Source organism: Diadema antillarum, unplaced genomic scaffold, assembly GCF_040938485.1.
Source record: "Diadema antillarum isolate AM-2024a unplaced genomic scaffold, OU_Dant_1.0 scf00000170, whole genome shotgun sequence".
In the NCBI taxonomy this organism is placed as follows: domain Eukaryota; kingdom Metazoa; phylum Echinodermata; class Echinoidea; order Diadematoida; family Diadematidae; genus Diadema; species Diadema antillarum.
In genome coordinates, this window is record NW_027271059.1 from 3,897,422 (window position 1) to 3,913,916 (window position 16,495).

Below are 16,495 nucleotides of genomic sequence, written 5' to 3' on the forward strand. Positions count from 1 at the left end.
GACATCAATTGTAATTGTGAGTTCAATCCTCCCAACACTCATCGAACAAATGACTCCAGTGATTTCCCATACCAAATAGTAAATGAGTTTGTACAGAGGAATGTGTAGGAACTACCTTGTATTTTACCGTGTTTTAGATGGTAAAAGTGATAAGTGTGACATCATCTGTGACATCGGTGAATGAAAATTAAGCAGGAAACTTTCTGACATCGACATCAATAGGAACCATATATTGAAATTAGCAAGGGAAAGAAAATGAATGGGATCATTGTAAAATTTATGAGTGAAATGGTCATGATGGGATCTGCCTGATTGCAGGAAATTCCAACGTAATTTCATTAAAAGCCCCTGTATACATCCATGGGCTCACCTCTGCAATGAAATTCAGGTATACAACAATAATTGTGTCAGGTATTTTATTTATTATTTTTGTGGGGGGGGGGGTTGAAAGCCAGATTTATTAGTGGATTTGCGCATATTTTTTCTTAATTCATGCTAGCTTTAACAATTTCTAATTCCTCAGTTTTTAGTCCCGAGTCTTGTCCTAGAAGGCGATAAGGCTCTTTATGCTGTATAAGAGAATATTAACTACTGTACTGCATCGATGTGTTCACCATGTCTGCTATGATACAACGTTTGTCGAAAAATAAGCTTCCTTTTTTTCTCCTTCAGATCAAGAGTCTTTCCTTAAAGATTTACCACGACATGTTTTCACAGCCAGAAGTGTCGGCAGCAAACTTGGCTGAATTTCTGTGTCGTTTGCCTCTTCTTGCACGTGCCGATATCACATGGAAGGATATACCTATGGCATTCTTCCAGACAATGGCCTCTAAGACCACACGCTGCAATGTAAATATCAGACATTGCTATTTGTTACCTAGTTGTAAAGAAATTAGAACTGTTAGCCTTGCGTATAAATGTATCAAAATACAATTGCAAAAAATGGGGTATTCGCGAGTGCATTGTTTTCTGATATATTGTTTATTATATAAGCATGGGCACCCAATGTATACAATAGTCTTTTTTAATTGTTGTTTTTGTTGTTGTCACTAGGTTTGTAAATCGATTGAAGTTTGTTTGAAGAAAATGAATCGAAGCAACAAAATACTCCAATTGGCTGTACACTACAATGTAGATAAGTACAGTGTGATGCAATTCATTCCTTGTATGTTGCTTGGAAGAAATTCATCTTTATCGAGTAACTGTGTGCTATGTATATTTCTGATCTTTTGTTTGGCTTTCCACTACGTATCGGCTTACATGTTATAGTTCGAGGACATTACCATCAATGGAGAGATATTGAGCAAACACCTTAGCGACATAGGGCACCACTCAGGTAAGCAATTCATTCTTGGGCACCTTTTGTATTTAGCTCGTAATAATATCTTGCCAGTTCGGAGAAGTTTGTATAAACGCAATGTATGTCGGCGCGTGGCCAGGATTTCTATAGAGGGGGAGGGTGCTCAAGTCAAAATATCGGACATTTACTCACAGAGGTGGCCGTCAAGATTAGATGATAACTTATATTTCCCTATTTTCCAAGCAAAAACAGAAAATGACTATTCAGGGCCTATTTGAATAGCTACCCATGTAAATTATGTTACCTACCAACCCTTGACCCGCGTGAGCGTCTTCCCGGCATGTACTATACATACAATAACAGTTAATTGAGGTGAACCGAAGAGTGAGGGTAGAGTGTGTCCCCTCTGAAACAAGGGAGCTTTTGCATTTTTAGATTTGAATTCAGCGATCTGATGCACACTTTGGCAGAATATCATTCTGCATCTTCATCATCTTCTTCTTCTTCTTCTTCTTCTTCTTCTTCTTCTTCTTTCAATCAGAGAGTAAGTAAAGTAAAATGGCTATCATGACACCTTCACCTCTTCATTCCAGTATAGTCCTACATCTCATAGAGGTGGACCAAAATGGAGAGTGTGCGAGAACATCCTATTCGGACATAAAGGAGTGTTTTGCATTTTTGTCCCCGCCGAACGAGTTCGAGCAGCTAGGGGACTATGAAACGGGCTCCGTACGTGTGTGTGTCTGTGTGTCCGTCCGTCTGTCCGTCCGTCTGTGCGTCCGTGTGTGATCAAAATGTTCAATTTGCTACTTCTCTGTCATTTATGAGCCAGAATAAGAAAGATTGGTAGTTACACATATCTAAATTGACGCTTACAAAGAAACGGTTGTTTTGTTTTTGTTTTTGTTTAAGTGTATGCCAGTTAATGAAATTTGTATTTTTTTTTTAATATTGTAAACTGACTGTTTTGGGTGCACCAGGTGGGTTGGGGAGGATGGCCTGAGGGCCCAAGTCATTTAGTTGGCTCTTTCCAGACCCGGGCTGCCCAACCTGGTGCAACCTTACCACTCCAGTGTATGTTCTGATTTCGAAATATGTATTATGAAATTTGTGAATGAAAGCCGAATAAATAATAACAATAATAATAATTTTGATTCTGTTTGCTTTATATGATAGCACTACATGGGAGCTTTGAAACTTCTACACAGAATTTCAGTTGTGACCTTTGACCTTGACCTTTGACCTATATTGTACATTTTGCTTCAAAATGCTACTCCTTCGCCATTTCTAACCCGATTTTGATTCTGTTTGCTTTATATAATAGCACTACATGGGAGCTTTGAAACTTCTACACAGAATTTCAGTTGTGACCTTTGACCTTGACCTTTGACCTATATTGTACATTTTGCTTCAAAATGCTACTCCGCCATTTCTAACCCGATTTTGATTCCGTTTGCTTTATGTGATGGCACTAGGTGAGGGCTTCAAAACTTCTACACAGAATTTTGACCTTTGACCTTGATTTTTTACCTATATTGTACATTGGCTACAAAATGCTACTCCTTCGCCATTTCTAACCCGATTTCGATTCCGTTTGCTTTATGTGATGGCACTAGGTGAGGGCTTCAAAACTTCTACACAGAATTTTGACCTTTGACTTCTTTGACCTTTGACATTGTACATTTTGCTACCAAATGCTACTCCTTCGCCATTTCTAACCCGATTTCGATTCCGTTTGCTTTATGTGATGGCACTAGGTGAGGGCTTCAAAACTTCTACACAGAATTTTGACCTTTGACTTCTTTGACCTTTGACCTTGATTTTTTACCTATATTGTACATTGGCTACTAAATGCTACTCCTTTGCCATTTCTAACCCGATTTCGATTCCGTTTGCTTTATGTGATGGCACTAGGTGAGGGCTTCAAAACTTGTACACAGAACTTTGACCTTTGACTTCTTTGACCTTTGACCTTGATCTTTTCACCTATATTGTACATTTTGCTACTAAATGCTACTTCCGGCGGGGACATATATTACGCACCGCGTAATTTCTACTTTTCCTTGTTATGCCTCCGTCACGAAGTGTCGCCGGAGGCATTATGTTTTTTGGTTGTCCGTCTTTCCGTCAGTCCGTACTTCCGTCCGTCCTTCTCTCCGTCCGTATATACAATCAATTTTGTGGACAGCATAACTTAAGAATCATTTGAGATTTCCAAATGAAACTTGGCATGTGTTTGTATGACTGGATGAACTTTAGCTTACCAACTTTTGGATGCACATGCTCAAAATCAAAGGTCAAAAGATCGAAACCAAATGCTCAAAGAGAGACAGTTGGAGGCTAGCTGCCGTGAGCTGGAAGTTGAGAACATGTAAGGGGAAGAACCAGGTAAATGGCTCGGAAGTCAGTGGAAGGAGAAAGATGAACCAGAAAGGTCGGAGGGAAAAGAGAGAACAAAAGGTTAATAAGTCATACTGATAAGAGAGAAAAGCATTGAGGATGAGGACCATGATTTGGCTGGGTTGGTAGCGCGTCTGCCTCCAGATCAAAATTACCCGGGTTCGATTCCCGAATTTGACTGAGCCATGTTGTGTGTAATTTTACGTTTCTCTCTAGTAGGAGACAAAAAAATCCGTCCCCCGGATAGGATGATGATGATAGTGATGATGGTGATCCACAACATTTGTATGGCACCATCTGTTTTAAAAACATTCACGGACTCCTCCAAGTTAAAGTTAGCAATTGAATGCCTGGTGAGAAACGGGAGTCTTGAGTGAAACTTTAAAGTGCTCCAATTTGTCAATTTTACGGAGAAAGTAATGATGGGAGGGAGTTCCATAGGCGAGGACATCAGATACAGGCAAATAACTGGTCTCTATACCCCTTGAGATTTGTAATGGGCATCTGGAGAGGAAGGCCAGAATGACAAAGCATAATGTGCGTTTATAGAGAGTGGCAGATTGTTATGAAGTAATGAATCATAATTCAATTGTATTCCTGTGTGAAGGGTATATACCCCCCCCCCCTTTTTTTTTTGTATTTCTTTGGTTTTAACAAAAAATAAAGGGTGGGCACGCGCACGGTGCGGCCCTGCTTGTATCTGCCACTGTATATCCAATTTTGACACATACATATTTGAAACAAAGGGAATACATTTTTGTGACTCCATCTCTTGAACCTCCACACAAAATGCTACCAGTCATGAATACACTGATCTTACTCCTGTCAGACCTGGAACAATATGGCATACACGTTGCCATGGAGACGGATATTCATCACCGATACATTATCACACCGCTCCCAAAGGCTCCAGATGACCTGGTTCTAGAGGATGATGAAGTGGTGATTGCGGTTGGTCTGAAGTTTTCTTCACCTAATGACAAGCAGCCTGAGAAACCAATCAAACTCACCATGCCACATTGTGCCGTGATCACTAAACCTGAGCGCGTCTCGACTGTGCTTTATCACCGCAACGATGGTATGTTAAAATGCTTATTATCATGTTGCATGTAATGTCATTATGTGGTGGATTGCAGTATGTTTTTCGTAAAAAGCAAACATGTTCACTCCTGTAAGGAAGAAAGTAAGTGATTCATCATGGTGACTCCTGGAAAAGGGCGCCGGAAGCGGGGGGGGGGGGGGAATTGCCCTTACAAATGTTATTATACATGTATATATTTTTTTCGGGGGGGGGGGAGGCACTTGCCCAACATTTTTTTTTTTTTTTTTTTTGGGGGGGGGGGAGAACGATTTCCCCTCCCCCCTCCAATCAAAGTACCCCCTGTCACAAATAATAAGTCGGTTATTAAGACCAAATGAAAAATAAAGGCACTTTTTTTTAGTTTAAAATTGCCAATTTCATACCTGGAAATGCAAAAATCATAGCATGCTATTAGTATACATTATATATACACTTTATTTACTTATGAATAAATTTAGTGTATATAATGGTAGCCTCACGTCCTCATGTGCCCCCCGAAATATACCTTTAGTAAACCTTACATTTTCCCTTTCTTCCATGCTTTTTAGCAATAAGAATTATCTATATTTTTCGAACAATGCGATCACGTTGAAGCTTTTAATGAATACATTTCAGACGAATGGCAAAGTGAAGCGGCTCGCTCGCTCTGCCCGTACTTGTAGTAAAATGAACAGTTTGCATAAGTTATGATCAGAGTCCTTCGCAGTGTCTTTTTTTAACTGTGTTTAATTTCCTCGAAACTTGAATTAAATGTTTTGCAAACGGGACTTTTAAACACTGCTTTCACCAAATGTCCCTACCAACGGCGTAAATCCGTATACTGAGGAGTGGGCGGAATATGATCGGCGCTAGCCACCATCACCACGATAACAAGCTTAAAACCGTACCGAGGCAACCTTGGGGGGGGGGGAGGGCTTCCCCCTCCAACAATGAGAAGTATTTGCATTTCAGTGTTGTAAATGGTGCAGTTTGATGCATGTTTTGCGCGTTTTATCGACTTGAAACAGTCCCACTTGCTAAAGGTAACAATATTATTGTAATGTCGATTATCATTGAACAGTGTGGCTATAAAATCGTATATCATTCAAATAAACTTCTTGTATGCCCTATCAATTTTTACACTAAATGTCACAAACGTGACCGAGCCTGAGCGTGCGGAGAGAGCGGGGGGGGGGGGGGTGGGAGGGGGTTCCCCCCTCGCACGGTGAGAACTTTTCGCATTTTTAGTGTTGTAAATGGTACAATTTTATGCATGTTTGCCTGTTTTATTGATTTGAAACAGTCCCACTTGTCTGAGGTAGCAGTATAATTTAATGAAGATTACATTGAGCAATTTTCCTATCAAATTGTATTATTTGAATAAACTTATTAAATTAATATTCTTACGATGAATATCATGAACAGCCTGATGAACGCTGTCTGTTAAGCAATCAAACATAAATACCAAGCAGACCAGTGTGTAGATAAGGGGTATCTCTCATCATCATCTCTGCTTATGCACAAAGTCTGGTTAGGTATACAGAGCTTAGGGGGGGGGGGTGTGGGAGGGGTGGGAGGGGACCAAGTGAGGATGGCAAGATATCTCTCCCATATTCGATGGAGCTCTCTTTTCAGTTTTAGAACTGAAATCTAACAATCTGGTGCACACTTTTGTTGGAATATCTGGAAATTTGTCAGTCAGAGAAGGTGGGAGGGGATAAGACCTATTCCCTTCTCCTACACGAGAGAGATTATGTATTTTCTAATTGTATTTCATCGTTTTGGGGCACACATTATGAGGCATATTTGGAAAACTGTCTACTTGTATGCATAGGGGGGAGGGGAGGGGGCGGGCGAGCAGGGAGAAGGCTGTCACCACCCTTCCCGTACGAGTCCGGGATCTTTTGCCTTTTACAGTTTAAACTGAGATGTCTCGTATACGCATGTCTGTTGGAATATTTGGGAAATTTAAAAAAAATGATTTGAGGGTACTGAGCGAGGAAAGTTTTGATTAAAATTGGATATTCCCCTTGTACATAAGGGAACATTTGAGCTTTCGAAATTTAAGTGATGAGTCTTGTGCACTCAGAATAATTTGGAGATCAGAGTATCCTCTCGGATCACCTTCTGTATCTGTACTTATTCTTTATTTCTCTCTCACAAAATGCTGTGCAGAGGTTAAGTCAAAAAGTCCTCCGACTATCAATTCAAACTTACACCATAATTATATGCATCATGTCATAAGGACGACAGATCTAATGTATCATTGTGATTAGTTAATCATGACGTCATAGTGATGTTTCATCTGAAATCACCTTCTCATTCATATCTCATTGATGAAAAAAAAAAATGAATGAAATCTACATCACATATCACTCCCATATTTTGCAACCATCTAGTCCATGGCATATAGATCGTTTCGTGACATAACAACGTTGTAATCAGATGCGTCTTGTGTTTTGGTAACAACGGCGTAGCCAGGATTTCATTTTAGGGTGGGGCGGTTAGTCTGCGAGGGAGCGAAGCGACCGAGCCCGAGCGAGCGGAGCGAGCGAGGGGGGGGGGGGGAGGGTGTGGGAGGGGGGTGTCCCCCCTCCCACGGTAAGAACTTTTGCATTTTGATGTTGTAAATGGTGCAATTTGATGCATGCTTTTGCGCGTTTTATCAACGTGAAACAGTCCCACTTGTTTAAGGTAGCAGTTTATTTTGATGTAGATTATTATTGAACAATTTGCCTATAAAATGGTATAATTTAAATACACTTCTTGTATTAATTCTTTTCACTGAATATCATGAACGCGACTGAACCCGAGCAAGCGGAGCGAGCGAGGGGGGAGGGGAGGGTGTGGGAGGGGGTGTCCCCCTCCCACGGTGAGAACTTTTTGCATTTTGATGTTGCAAATGGTGCAATTTGATGCATGTTTTTGCTCGTTTCATCGACGTGAAACACTAACATTAGTGCTAAGGTTGCAGTATGTTTTGATGTAGATTATCATTGAACAATTTGCCTAAAATATGGTATGATTTAAATACACTTCTTGTATTAATTCTTTTCACTGAATATCATGAAAGCGACTGAACCCGAGCAAGCGGAGCGAGCGAAGGAGGAGGGGAGGGTGTGGGAGGGGGTGTCCCCCCCTCCCACGGTGAGAACTTTTTGCATTTTGATGTTGCAAATGGTGCAATTTGATGCATGTTTTTGCGTGTTTTAACGAGTTGAAACAGTCCCACTTGTTTAAGGTTGCAGTATGTTTTGATGTAGATTATCATTGAACAATTGTGACCCTGCACCTCAAAACAAACAAAAAGTCGCCTGACATGAATTTTTAGCTAAGGCCATATTCTAAAAGAGCAGACTTAAGCTTTAAAATGATGTATAACTCAAATAAAATGGACTCTCCTAACCTATCTAAATATTGGAAAGAAAGCACAAACTCAGGAAAAGTGTGAACTGAGAAAAGAGGCTCTGAAGTACAGTGTCTATTCAAGCGCTTAATCTTTACCAAACCGTGCTGGCTGTGCGATGAATGGGACAAAAAACAGGAAGTAAACCACCAGAGCAACAACAATGAAGGGATTATCAAATTAAACTGAAATTAAGCATGCCTCATTAACACATTCTGTCCATAATTAATGCCAACTTTCAAAACAGTAGTACTATCCTTTCAAAAGTTATTAGAGTTGAAAGTGAAGAGTGTGGACATGGTTTTTCAGAAATGAAAAAGGAATTCTAAAGACACACCTAATCACACTATTTTACAAAAAATGTTCGAGATAAACTGCTAAAAAACACACTTTCCTGCCCGTTTTGTGATACCAAATTTTAGCATAATGTATAGAAGGCCCGCTGTTTCAGAAAATATGAAAAAGTCAAGTTCGGCTAGGTTGACCCATTTCACTTATTTTCAGTCCTGACGCAAAATCAGTGTATGCGACTTTATGTTCGTTTTGAGGTGCACGGTCACAATTTGCCTAAAATATGGTATGATTTAAATACACTTCTTGTATTAATTCTTTTCACTGAATATCATGAACGTGACTGAACCCGAGCAAGCGGAGCGAGCGAAGGGAGAGGGGAGGGTGTGGGAGGGGGTGTCCCCCCTCCCACGGTGAGAACTTTTTGCATTTTGATGTTGCAAATGGTGCAATTTGATGCATGTTTTTGCGTGTTTTAACGAGTTGAAACAGTCCCACTTGTTTAAGGTTGCAGTATGTTTTGATGTAGATTATCATTGAACAATTTGCCTAAAATATGGTATGATTTAAATACACTTCTTGTATTAATTCTTTTCACTGAATATCATGAACGCGACTGAACCCGAGCAAGCGGATCGAGCGAAGGTAGAGGGGAGGGTGTGGGAGGGGGTGTCCCCCCTCCCACGGTGAGAACTTTTTGCATTTTGATGTTGCAAATGGTGCAATTTGATGCATGTTTTTGCGCGTTTTATCGACGTGAAACAGTAACATTAGTGTAAGGTAGCAGTATATTTTGATGTAGATTATCATTGAACAATTTGCCTATAATATGGTATGATTTAAATACACTTCTTGTGTTAATTCTTTTCACTGAATATCATGAACGCGACTGAATCCGAGCAAGCGGAGCGAGCGAAGGGAGAGGGGAGGGTGTGGGAGGGGGTGTCCCCCCTCCCACGGTGAGAACTTTTTGCATTTTGATGTTGCAAATGATGCAATTTGATGCACGTTTTTGCGCGTTTTATCGACGTGAAACAGTAACATCAGTGTAAGGTGGCAGTATATTTTGATGTAGATTATTATTGAACAATTTGCATATAAAATGGTATCATTTTTAAAAATCTTTTTGTATTAATTCTTTTCACTGAATATCATGAACGCGACTGAACCCGAGCGAGCGGAGCGAGCAAAGGAGGAGGGGGAGGGTGTCTAAGGGGGGGGGGGGGGGGGGGACACCCCCCTCGGTGAGAACTTTTTGCATTTTGATGTTGCAAAATGGTGCAATTTGATGCATGTTTTTGCGTGTTTTAACGAGTTGAAGCAGTCCCACTTGTTTGAGTTTGCAGTATATTTTAGTGTAGATTATTATTGAACAATTTGCCTATAAAATGGTATAATTTAAATAATCTTCTTGTATTAATTCTTACACTGAATATCATGAACGCTGTCTGTTCAGCAATCAAACAGAAAAAGCATGCACACGAGGGTGTAGATAGGGGCATATCCCCTCCCACACGAAGGTGATTTTGCGTTTTCAGACCTGAAATTCAGCGATCTGGTGCAAATTTTTGGTGCAATACTTTTTCATCGAAGTGTTAAAATCACGGAATTTAACTCTTATTCCGAATGTGCACCATCTGTGTGTCAGTGTATAAAGTCTAGTGAGGTAGAGCTTAGGGGAAGGGGAATTCCGCCTCCCGCTCGCGGAGCTTTTGCGTTTTTAGAATTGAAATAAAGCGATCTGGGTATAGCCACAGTCTACTCCTATGCATGGCGGAAGGGGGGGGGGGAGGGGCGGGTGAGCAGGGAGAAGGCGTGGGCGAGTGTTATCTCCACCCTTCCCTTCCGATGGAGCTTTTGCCTTTTTAAGGTTGAAATTGAGATATTTCGTATACGCATATTTGATGGAATCAACATTTGGGAAATCAGAAAAAAAACAAAAAAACCCAACAACTGATGGAGGGAGGGGACTGAGGGAGGAAAGGGTCGATTAAAAGGGGAAATTCCCCTTACATGAGGGAACCTTGAGTTTTTTGAATGTATGTGATAAGTCTTGTGCACTCAGAATTATTCATAATTTTTTTTTGTAAATCTAAAAAGTGTACTAAGATAGGGAAAGAGGCACAGAGGGGGAGCACGAGAGATTTTGCATATTTTGAATTGAAATTCAACGATCTGGTGCACACTTTGAGTGAAATATTCAAAAAAATATCTTATTTGATGAAAGGTTGCAAAGGAGACCCGCTTCATGTGCATGCATACAGTATACATGCATTTTTTTTTCCGCCTCCCAAATCCCCGGTCCAAATCTTAGGGGGGGGGGGGGGGGGGGCGACCGCCCCCATCGCCCCCTTCCCCCCCCCCCCCCCCCCCCCCCCTGGCTACGCCTTGGTAAATACATGGCATATTGCGCCATATTTTGAACAGATATGGACCTTGTCAAGAGGATCATTTCATAAGATAAAGGCCTTTTCCTAAGACGCCATCTTGTACATCAAAATGAGGTTCAATTTGTCTCTTTGTTAACATAATACGCCCTTTCCATTTGAAATCTGTAGAGATAAAAGGTTTGATTCCCTTTTCTTAAATGAGAATCTCAGAAACCATTTTCTACATGGGATCACCTAATTTGTCAGTCTTGAAATATTCTCGAGTCTAGTTAGGTGATCCGAGTATTCTCTTGGATCCCTTTCTGTATTATGTACTGATTATTTATTCTTCTTTCTTTATTTCTCCTCAAAGGTTATGTAGAGGTTAACTCAGAAAAACCTCTGCCTATCAATTTATCATGTCCCAAAGACGACAGATCTAATAAAATCATTGTGATCAGTCTACATAAACAGATGGCGCTGTTTATCTTATCGGTCTCGCGAGCCTCCTTTGCCTAGTGTCGGTCTCATGGGCTATCTTTGCATAGTGTCGATCTCGTGAGGCTTTTGTGCGTATAGTGTTGAACTTCTGAGCTGTAGTTCGTGAACCGTGTAACTCGTGGGCTATATGACTCATGAACCTATTTTTGACGTCGGTCTCGTGGACCATGACTTGTGAGTGTCGGTCTCGTTCGACAGCCCCCCCCCCCCCATCGGCTGACATACAAAATTCAAACAAACAAAAACACAAACAACATTGAAATTAAAATCACTTTGTGGTACCTTATCATCTTCGCACTTTTTCGTACAAATTCTGGTGTGGTAGTACCCGATCAGCCGTCAAGCAAAAAAGAAAAAAAAATCATCAAATTCTAAGCTTTGAACAGACTGAACTGTGGCACTCAGTCGCGAAAACAACCCCCCCCCCAAAAAAAAAAAAAAAAACACAAAAAAAAAAATACAAAAAACACAAAAACCCACAAAAAACACAAAAATAGGGCTTCAAAACTTTTTCTTGTTAAACTTATTTCGTCAACAAATCAACTGACAAATTAACAAACAAACCAAACAGAGGTACCACAGTTTACAAAACACATACAGATTTTCTTTCTGTAGCGATTAAGTTGGAATTATGCGTGGCACAATGCTAGATGCCGAAGCACCAACTCTGGCGACATTATAGTGTCCTGTATTTCCAGGTACTCACCTGCGTGTATGTAATTATTCCTGGCAGTTTGTTTCGTTTAATGATTAAGGGCATCATAACCAAGAGTCATTTCGTTCGCTTTAATAACTCTCCGAAAAATACCGCATATTCCCAAAAGTTGCCCACCGGCTTGCAGCAGTGATAGAAGCAAGAAACGTTTTACTGTGTCAATTATATGAGTCATATCAGAATGTCTAAACTGAAAATAGAGCGTAACACTAATATAGAAGACTGAAGCATGAACAGGCTGCAGAGGGCCTAGACACTGATTCAAAGTGCACCTAGATCAAAATGGGATTGGAGATGGGATTATTTTTTTGGCCAAGAACAAAACATTCACACTTCCAAAGCGTAATCCAAAAGAGATTGCAAACCTGCAACTGCTAGTACAGCAGGAGGAAAAGCCGTTTTCGTAATAATCTGCAAGTGACATCGCATGTAATCTAATCAAATAAAACTAAGAGCTGCAAAAATTGTCAATGTCTGTAAAAACCAATTAATGAGAACACACGTTGAAAAGAACACTCTGCAGCTACCCAAACCATCACACACAGACACTATACATGTATCCCAGTCATCGCAGGAATCTGTTTTCACCATCAAAGCGAACTATAAAGTCTGCAATTTAACCACCATGATCAATGTCACTCTATATGCCAACCTGGACCTCGTATTTTAAACGAAGTTTCTTGTTTCGTGTTACGACCAAAATCACTCTGAGAATGATCGCACAAAAGAAACAATCAACTGATGTTCAGGCGGTTTATTAACAGTGATATTGTGGGTACAGGCTGGTAATCGGCGTCACATCAGTACAACAATGATCAATAGAAACAATTACAAATCGGTAATGGAATCACTTACATGCGTCCAAATCTTAGATCTCAAAGTTGCTACAGTTCCCTGGTAATGTCCAGATACGATGTTCGATGCGCAAATTAATGATCCGCGATGCACCGATGAAAGATTCCTTCGACGTAAATCCAGAGGTACAGGTTACAATAGTCCGCGTTATAAATCCAGGGTATATGTCCACAATAGATCCACGGTATAATGTTCACAGCGAAAAGTGCAGAATCCAACCACCACGTCCAATCGATGCGTTGAATGATGATTCACTTTATATTGTCCAGCTAGGAATCCAGCCCGTCACAGCTTTGCCGTAGCAATGTCCATTGACATAAAAACATGGAGTCTATCCCAATGAAGGCAAATTAATTCTCTGCAGGCAAAAATGTTTCCCAGGCCTTATCTCCACAAACATAACAGGTCAGCAGGTAACACAGGACTGACTATAACAAGTCGCTTCAGAGCCAAAAGTGTCATAACTCTCAGAGCAGAGGTGTTAGGTACTCTGCCTACTGCAGAATTTCTCTGGCTTATATACTATCCATTCACCTCTTTCTAGCACATTCTGTAACTCTCTCCAACCTGGGGCCACATACATGAACATACTAGCAAGTCCTAGTTCCAGGAAACCTGGATGACTCACTGCATAACATCATTGCCAAAATTAACTACCAATCACATTGGGCTACAGGGACAGTGCCTCACTCAGCCAAACATGTAAGCACTTCCCAGAACATTCTGGAATGGGTGAAATCATTCTAGATTGAGTGAGCTATAATGTATTTCCTGTTACATGCATGTACTGTATAGCTACATTGTATAGCACCTAGAAAATTCTCCACTGATCTGGCCAGCCTGTATGTACTATATCTATACCACATAGAATGTTCTCCATTAATCTGGTCAACCTGTGTACATACACATTAAAACAGCCATGCATACAGTACATAATACATGTATATAACTACTAGTGTGTACATTAATTTTTGTGACACCATCCCCCATGGGAAAAAGAAAGCCTTGCCGTAGCAAGGGTTTCTTTTACCTTCACAATTTCTCATTATCATTTACAATGAATGTGAGGTAAAATCCAAGTCAAGCTACAATAATCATATACTATCACATACCTTTTGGATAGCTGTATTAATTCCATGTTCTCTTTTCATGGATACCATTTACAATGATATTGCTTGGATTCTCGGAGCTTATACAATCACATCAAACTGTTTTGCACACATTAATGAATATGCTAAACACATACACTGGAAATGATATGCGATGAAAACTTTTCACCTTTGATACTCTCTTCATGTTACACTCTTGACAGAGCGTCGGCAATTACATTGTTTTTGCCTGCAACATGTTTGATTTTGAGTGCATAATGGCTGCGTCATCATGCTCCATCTGAACAACCTGTTGTTCTTCATTTTGAACCGGTCTAAAAAGACCAAGGGGTTGTGGTCAGTATAGACCGTGATCTCCCCTTTGCTATTTGTCAAGTACACTTCGTATTGCTGGAGGGCAAGGATGAGACTTACCTTTACCAACATTATCACAGATACGTGTGACGTCAAAGTTGAGTGTCAAGTCTTGTCCTTGTTCAAACATAAATTACACCTTTTTGAGGACATTTCAACTGGAGATTTTTGACGTGAGTACTAAGGATGAGGACACATTTCTTCGAAATATAGGTTTTTCATTAAACCGATATTCCTACAGGTGGAAAAGCTCAAGAAAAATCTCGGAAATCCCAAAGGGGCAAGTTGTCAGAGAATGACCGGCGAAGGGACAAGACCCCCGCCGGTGAGCCCGGGGCCGAAGAATCGAACTTGAGCTCAGACGAGGAGTCAACTCCAGCTGGTCAGTCAAGCAACCATAGCTTCGACAGCACGCTGAAAGACGCCATTGAACGCCAAATTGGGCATTCTCTGCGTTCACCGGACCTTGTCAAACAGATTGCCAACGAAGTTTTTGAGGTGATTGCTGCGAAGCTCGAAGAGCGTGTAACGTCCAAAGTGTATAATGCTGTGTCCTTGGACCTTCAAAAGCACGCTGATGAGCTTAACGCCATGAAAAAGAAAATCTCGGATATGCAGAGAGACATCAAAAAACTCAACGACGACAGAGACGATGCTGAGCAGTACAGCAGGCGAAATTGCTTGCGAGTATACGGCGTCAGAGAGGACCCAAATGAACGCACTGACAAACTGCTGCTTGATCTCTTCAACTCCAAAATGGGCCTACAAATACCTCCTGATGCGATCGACCGCAGCCATCATATAACTCCACGTCCATGGCAGGATGGCGCCGCCGAAGATCGCAACGCGCCTGACGATCGAACCTCATCGTACGCAGATACAACCAGAAGGAAGGGACCTCGGGCGATTATCATCAAGTTCAGCCGCTACAACGCGAGAAGCGATGTGTACAAAGCCCGCACTCGACTGAGGGACATACAAGGACCCAAAATCTTCATCAGAGAGGACCTAACTGCTAGCCGAGCCGCACTTTACAGGAAGCTTGTCAATAGCAGAAAGGCGAAGACCTGCTGGACACAAGACGGCATCATTTTCGCCCTCAACAAAGACGCCAAGCGAGTCAGAATCTCATCTGCACTGGACATCGAAAATATGTGAGACTGATCGTTAGTATCTCTTGTGTATCAAATGTATAGTAATATATATAATATGCCTTATAATGTCAAATACCCATGTATAAGTTGCCGAAGAGATGTGAAATGGGATCAAAACGCTATTTTATGTGTATCATGTGATAAATGGAGTCACTTAAAATGTTCGAGAGCATCTCGAGATATATTTAATTCCGAGGTAGATTGGGTTTGCGACAAGTGTATTTTTCAAGAACTTCCTCGATTTATTCCATCAACAGAAGTTGAAGATAACTCAGATGGTGTATCATTACACAGTAAATATGATTATGGTAATGCCAAGAATATATTTGATAAAATTCGCTCAGTACCTGGATTTAATATTGCTCATCTTAATATTTGTTCTTTAGCAAAGAATATTGACGAGATTCGTCACATTGTAAGCAATGAGAAAATTCACGTAATGTCATTATGCGAAACCAGACTGGACGACACGATCTCTGATATTGAAGTAGATATTCGAGGCTATCAATGTATAAGGTTAGACAGGAATCGAAGTGGTGGTGGCATTGTGACCTACATCAACGAAAATGTTGAATTCAGTGTCAGAAAAGATTTATTCATTGACGGTCTAGAGCTTATGTGTATTGAAATCGTTTTGCCAAAGCAAAAACCTATTATTATAGTATATTGGTACCGTCCTCCAAACTCCCACGATGCGATTTTTGATCAGTTTGAAACTTTACTACAGTCGTTAGAATTTTCCTCAAAAGATGTTATAATTTACGGAGATTTGAACTGTGATTTAATGAAGAAACCTTGGTCATGTCAATCGAGACGGCTTCAACTTTTAGCTGAAGATTTCGATCTGAAGCAATATGTCGACAAGCCGACAAGAATCACACCGTCGACAGCTACATTGGTAGATGTGTTGTTTTCATCTTGTAAGGATAAAGTGAAATTCTCTGTGATGTACTGCCGTTATCAATTAGTGATCATTATATG

General features: G+C 40.7%; 2 protein-coding genes across 2 annotated transcripts in view; both read left to right on the forward strand.

Moving 5' to 3' along the window:
• The first annotated feature begins 4,531 nt into the window (after positions 1 to 4,531).
• LOC139722712 (uncharacterized) overlaps positions 4,532 to 16,495 on the forward strand; it is a 40,447-nt gene continuing 28,483 nt past the window's right edge. Inside the window, exon 1 of the mRNA XM_071634003.1 lies at positions 4,532 to 4,778. Coding sequence (XP_071490104.1) covers positions 4,559 to 4,778 — 220 coding nt within the window. The 5' untranslated portion in view covers positions 4,532 to 4,558. The remainder of the gene's footprint in view (positions 4,779 to 16,495) is intronic.
• LOC139722679 (uncharacterized) lies at positions 11,495 to 15,518 on the forward strand. Its single transcript, XM_071633973.1, has 2 exons — positions 11,495 to 11,501; positions 14,602 to 15,518. Exons 1-2 carry the CDS (start codon positions 11,495 to 11,497, stop codon positions 15,516 to 15,518), a joined length of 924 nt encoding a protein of 307 aa, XP_071490074.1.